At 47.7% G+C, this 5,120-nt stretch overlaps 1 protein-coding gene across 2 annotated transcripts in view; it reads right to left on the reverse strand.

Moving 5' to 3' along the window:
* Positions 1 to 5,120, reverse strand: part of BNIP1 (BCL2 interacting protein 1) — a 14,879-nt gene that overhangs the window by 5,718 nt on the left and 4,041 nt on the right. Inside the window, exons 3-4 of one of the 2 annotated variants that reach the window (XM_008069807.1) lie at positions 2,659 to 2,750; positions 282 to 383 (exon numbers count right to left, since the gene is read on the reverse strand). In XM_008069807.1, coding sequence (XP_008067998.1) covers positions 282 to 383; positions 2,659 to 2,750 — 194 coding nt within the window. The remainder of the gene's footprint in view (positions 1 to 281; positions 384 to 2,658; positions 2,751 to 5,120) is intronic. The other variant, XM_008069808.1, reaches the window with a different exon arrangement.

Raw genomic sequence — 5,120 nt, forward strand, 5'->3', positions numbered from 1 at the left:
CAGATCCCGGCCACCGCAGCCTCGACCTGCTGGGCTCCAGTGATCCTTCCGCCTCAGCCTTCCAAGTAGCCGAATTACAGACGTTCGCTACCACGCCCGGCTGATTTTTTGGTTTATTGTAGAGATGAGGTCTCGCTGCCCAGGCGGGTCTCGAACCCGCCAGCTCAGGCAATCCACTCACCTCAGCCTCCCAAAGGCGCGGGATTACAGGCTGAGCCACCGAGCCTGGCTCAAATGTTCCTTTTCCATCATCAGAGCCCAGGAAGACCAAGTACAGGTACCTTTGCCTTAAGTGCTCTCCTCCCTGGAGCAGCTCTGCCTTCTCTAGATTGTCGATGGCGATTTTGCACGTGAGATTGGCTTTCCTCCATGAGGTCTGATTGCTGGAATTAGAAGGTCACATGTGAGTTTCTGTAGACTGTAGGCCGTTAAGTCAAATCACAGCTGCTCCTTCTGGCAAAGGTGCCCTGGGAAGGCCACCCAGGGGAAGGCCACCCTGGCATAGCCCTCAGAGTCCATCTGGCCTCCCACCACTGCCTCCTCTGGGCACCCCAGCAACTGTTCTCACTCAAGTCCTGATGGGCCTCTGCCACTTCACACCCACCATTTAAAAAGAATACAAGCCGGGCTCGGTGGCTCAGCCTATAATCCCGCGCCTTTGGGAGGCTGAGGTGAGTGGATTGCCTGAGCCGGCGGGTTCAAGACCCGCCTGGGCAGCGAGACCTCATCTCTACAATAAATCAAAAAATCAGCCGGGCGTGGTAGCGCATGCCTATAATTCTGGCTACTTGGAAGGCTGAGGCGGAAGACTCGCCGGAGCCCAGCAGGTCGAGGCTGCGGTGGCCGGGAGCGGCCACTGTACTCCAGTCTGGGCGACAGAGTGAGACTCCAACTCAAAAAAACAAAACAAAAGAATCCATTTTGGCCAGGCGCAGTGGCTCACGCTTATAATCCCAGCACTTTGGAAGGCTGAGGTGAGAGGATTGCCTGAGTCCAGGGGTTTGAGGCCAGTCTGGGAAATTTGGTGAGACCTTGTCTCTACAATAAATCAAAAAATTAGCTGGGCGTGGTAGCATGCGTCTGTGGTTCCAACTACTTGGAAGGCTGAGGCAGAAAGATCACCTGAACCCAGCAGGTCAAGGCTGTGGTGGCTGTGAGAGTGCCACTGCACTCCAGCCTGGGCGACAGAGTGAGACTCTGACTCAGTAAAAGAAAACAATTAAAAATTTAAAAAATAAAAAGAATCAATTTTATTCCATCTGTTTGCAAGGTAGTTCTGTGGGCCCTGGGATCTGAGGCCCAAGGGTGAATGAGCGACAGTGCCTGTCCTCAAGGAGCTCACACTTGCTGAGGAGAAAGACAAGCAAACAGGAACTGCAGAGTGGGGCAAGCGCACGGACCTGGTGACCACAACAACTGTATCAGCTCACAACTACTAAAGTGCTCATCTGATGCCCTGCCTCCTCTGGCCTGTGACCCCACGTGATGGGTGGTGAGCCCAGCTTTAAGCCCACGCTAGGCTGAGTGTGGACTTACTTTACACAAGGGCTCCTCTGTACCCAGTGTTTACAATCTGAGTAAGCTTGGAGGCTCTGGAAAGCAAAAGCTGTCATAGCACAAAGTAACTGCCAAGGAGCCAAGCACTAGCCATGGCCTGCCACACACACGGCCCTCCCTACAGCTGCTGCCCACACTGCACCTGCATCCTTGCCCGTCAGTGTCCTCCTGAGGCTCGCTCAGGGAGGATGATGCTGGGGATCTCTCCAATCGGAGGCAGAGCCACAGACAAATACAGCTGGCAGAGGTGGATCAGTGAACAGGGAAAAAGAGAAGACCCATGGGGACAGGGTCTCACATTGTTGCTCAGGCTGGAGTGCAGCGATGAGATCATAATTCAGTGACCTCAAACTCCTGGGGTCTAACACAATCCTCCCACCTCAGCCTCCCAAATAGCTGAGATTAGAGGTGCGCCACCAAGCCTGGCTAATTTTTTATTTATTTTTTTGTAGAGATGGGGGTCTCACTGTGTTGCCCAGGCTGGTCTCAAACTCCTGACCTCAAGCGATCCTCCCACTTCAGTCTCCCAAAGGCCTAGGATTACAGGTGTAAGTCACTGCACCTGGCCAATGTACCATTTCATGTTTGGAGAATTTTGTTGAAAAAGTTGTACCTTTTCTGATTCAATATCAAGAAACAGCACATAGCTACAATTATAGAATCAAGGATTAGGCCACAGCTGCAATTTAGCCTCAATTTTGCTTACCATAAGTTTATTTACACTTTTTTTGTTTCCTTTTTAGATAAAGTTCCACTCAAAACTTTCTAAAGTTAGTCCAGGTTTCCTTTCAGTGGATCTTTTCTGGTACCAAGTATCCTTAGATAAAAATGACCCTGTATTACAAAGCAATCATATTTTTTGTTTTGTTTTTAAAACAGTGTAGTATTTAGTACGCTTTTGTAAATGACACACAGCTCCCACAGGGAAGCTGCCCACAGGGGCCCTGCTTGTCTTGGCCCCATGTGAGAACTGCTGATCTAGAAAGAACATTCCGCTGTGTGTAAATGACATGATTAAGTCCCCATGAAAGCAGGTTTGTTGGGCAAACACATGTCCAAGCCTCACAGGCAGCAGGTGGACCCAGGAGGCCAGGCCAGTACCTGAGCATCTGCTTTTTGTGATTCTCCACTTCCTGGAGTAGAAGCTGCTTCTCTGACTCTTTGTCTTGCTCCTTAGCTGACTGCTCAAGCTCCTTTGGGGAAGAGTAGTTGTGTGTTAAAATGATTTTAAAAACCCACAGAACAGCATTTCTGTTTCTGGCAAGGGCATACAACAGCACTTGAAGCACCCTTTGAAACAACACCCAGGAATGCTAGGTAACATATCACACACATTCTTTTTATTTTTTATTTTTTTGAGTTAGGGTCTCACTCTGTCACCCCGGCTGGAGTGCAGTGGCACGCTCACGGCTCACGGCAGCCTCAGTCTTCTGGACTCAGGTGATCCTTTTACCTCATCCTCTTGAGTAGCTGGGAATATAGGCGCATGCCACTATGCCAAATTAATTTTTTTATTTTTTGTAAAGACGGGGTCTGGCTATGTTACCCAAGCCGGTCTTAAACTCCTGGGCTCAAGTGATCCTCCTGCCTTGGTCTCCCAAAGTGCTGGGATTACAGGTGTGAGCCACTGTGCCCAGACCACACACATCCTGTTACATACACACTAGGTTTACAAGAAAGTAAGGAGAGTCCCGAGGGCCCAGAACTGAGAAGGGAGATATGAGCCAGCGTAGTCAGCCTGTGAGTGACCCGTGGTCATCCTGGAGTGGGAGCTACTGCTCCTGTAATCGAGGACATGCCCAGAATGAAAAGGAAAAATGACAATACAAGCCCACTGACTCCATGCTTAGCTATCCTGGGAATAGCAAACAGCTGCATGTTTCCAATACCCACTCTTAATTTCTCTGCCTATTTAATTCAAGACCAGCAATAAGCAGTTTGAGGGTCTGAGGGTTTAAGAGCTCATGTAGGGATGAAAAGTGAAGTCTCAGGCCATCTGAAGCTGAGGTGGGAACACCACAAATCCAGGACCCACAAAAGGTTATACTTGTAGGAAAGGGGTCTAGGACAATGCCCATCCACCACAGAGTGAAAGCATAGACACTTGTGTTTTTTTTGGTTTTGTTTTGTTTTTGCTATAGGCTCTGGATAGAGAGTTTAAAAAAAGAAATCTCCCCCTGAGAATTTGTATACCAGGAGCTGCCCTCACACTGATCTGGGGTTCAATTTCTCTTCCCTGAGTGGTTCGAGAAACTCCATGAAGATAAATTAACATTAAAAGTGTTCCCAGACTTGTGATCACCCCAGGAGAAAGTAAATGTACAAAACTTTGGGGAGATTCGCCCTTAAGCTGTACAAAGTCCCACTGGTAAGGTCTGCTGGCAATGAGTGCACACAGTCCAAAATAACCAGACACCAAAGAGGTAATCCATCAGAAGTGAGGGTCAGCAGACACAGCAACCAGCAGTGTTCAACCCCCAAGAACTTCAGATAATGGAACTAGCAGACAGACTATAAAGATGTCACTACACCTCAAGTCTCAAGTCATATTTTTTTGTATACAAATTAAAACCGCTTTGGGCTGGCACAGTGGCGCATGCCTGTATTTTCAGCACTTTGGGAGGCAGAGGCAAAAGGACTGCCTGAGCCCAGGGGTTCAAGATCAGACTGGATAAATTGGTGAGACCTCTTCTCTACAATAAAGCAAAAAATTAGCCAGCCATAGTGGCACACACTTATGGTTCCAGCTACCTGGAAGGTTGAGGTGGAAGGAGCGCCTGAGCACAGCAAGTTGAGCCTGCAGTGGCCATGAGCATGAGACTGCACTCTAGTCTGGGTAACAGTGAGACTCCATCTCAAAAAAATAAAAATAAATAAAATAAAACAGGTTCCAACTTCAATCAAGCTATTGATCTAAAACATCAATGTATTAGTAGTTCATTTAGATACCAGTTTATTTACTTATATGCTAATTTGTAGATACTAGTCTGGAATGAGTGCATGCAACCCCATGTCAATAGATCAGGGATGATGTTCAGTTTATGCTCCCAAATATTGCTGAAGTAGAAAAATAAAACAATAAACGACCAACTATGTACTGGAAAACTTTAGCAAATGTAAACAGTTAATTATTTGCATAATTATTTGTCTAAAATAGAGCTGTATCTAGTGTTATTCACCACATTCACGACACATATTCCTTGTGCCTGACAAGTATCAGGCCCTGAATCACTGAATGGAAGAATGGACACATGGGAAAAGGAGGGAGGCTAGGAGGGAGAAGGTACAGTTTCCTCAGGAAAGACTGCCAGAAAGTTCTGTCACAGAGAACCAGCAACAGTTCCGGGGGAAAGGGAGACTGTGGTTCTCAAATACCAATTTGCAGCCGGGCGCAGTGGCTCACATCTATAATCCCAGCACTTTGGGAGGCTGAGGTGAGAGAACTTCCTGAGCCCATGGGTTCAAGACCAGCCTAGGCAACTTGGCAAGACCTCATCTCTACAATAAATAAAAAAAAATCAGCTGGGTGTGGTGGTGCATGCCTGTAATTCCAGCTACTTGGA

The sequence above is a fragment of the Carlito syrichta genome, unplaced genomic scaffold (genome assembly GCF_000164805.1).
Source record: "Carlito syrichta isolate Samal-C Ts95f unplaced genomic scaffold, Tarsius_syrichta-2.0.1 Scaffold312219, whole genome shotgun sequence".
Classification (NCBI taxonomy): domain Eukaryota; kingdom Metazoa; phylum Chordata; class Mammalia; order Primates; family Tarsiidae; genus Carlito; species Carlito syrichta.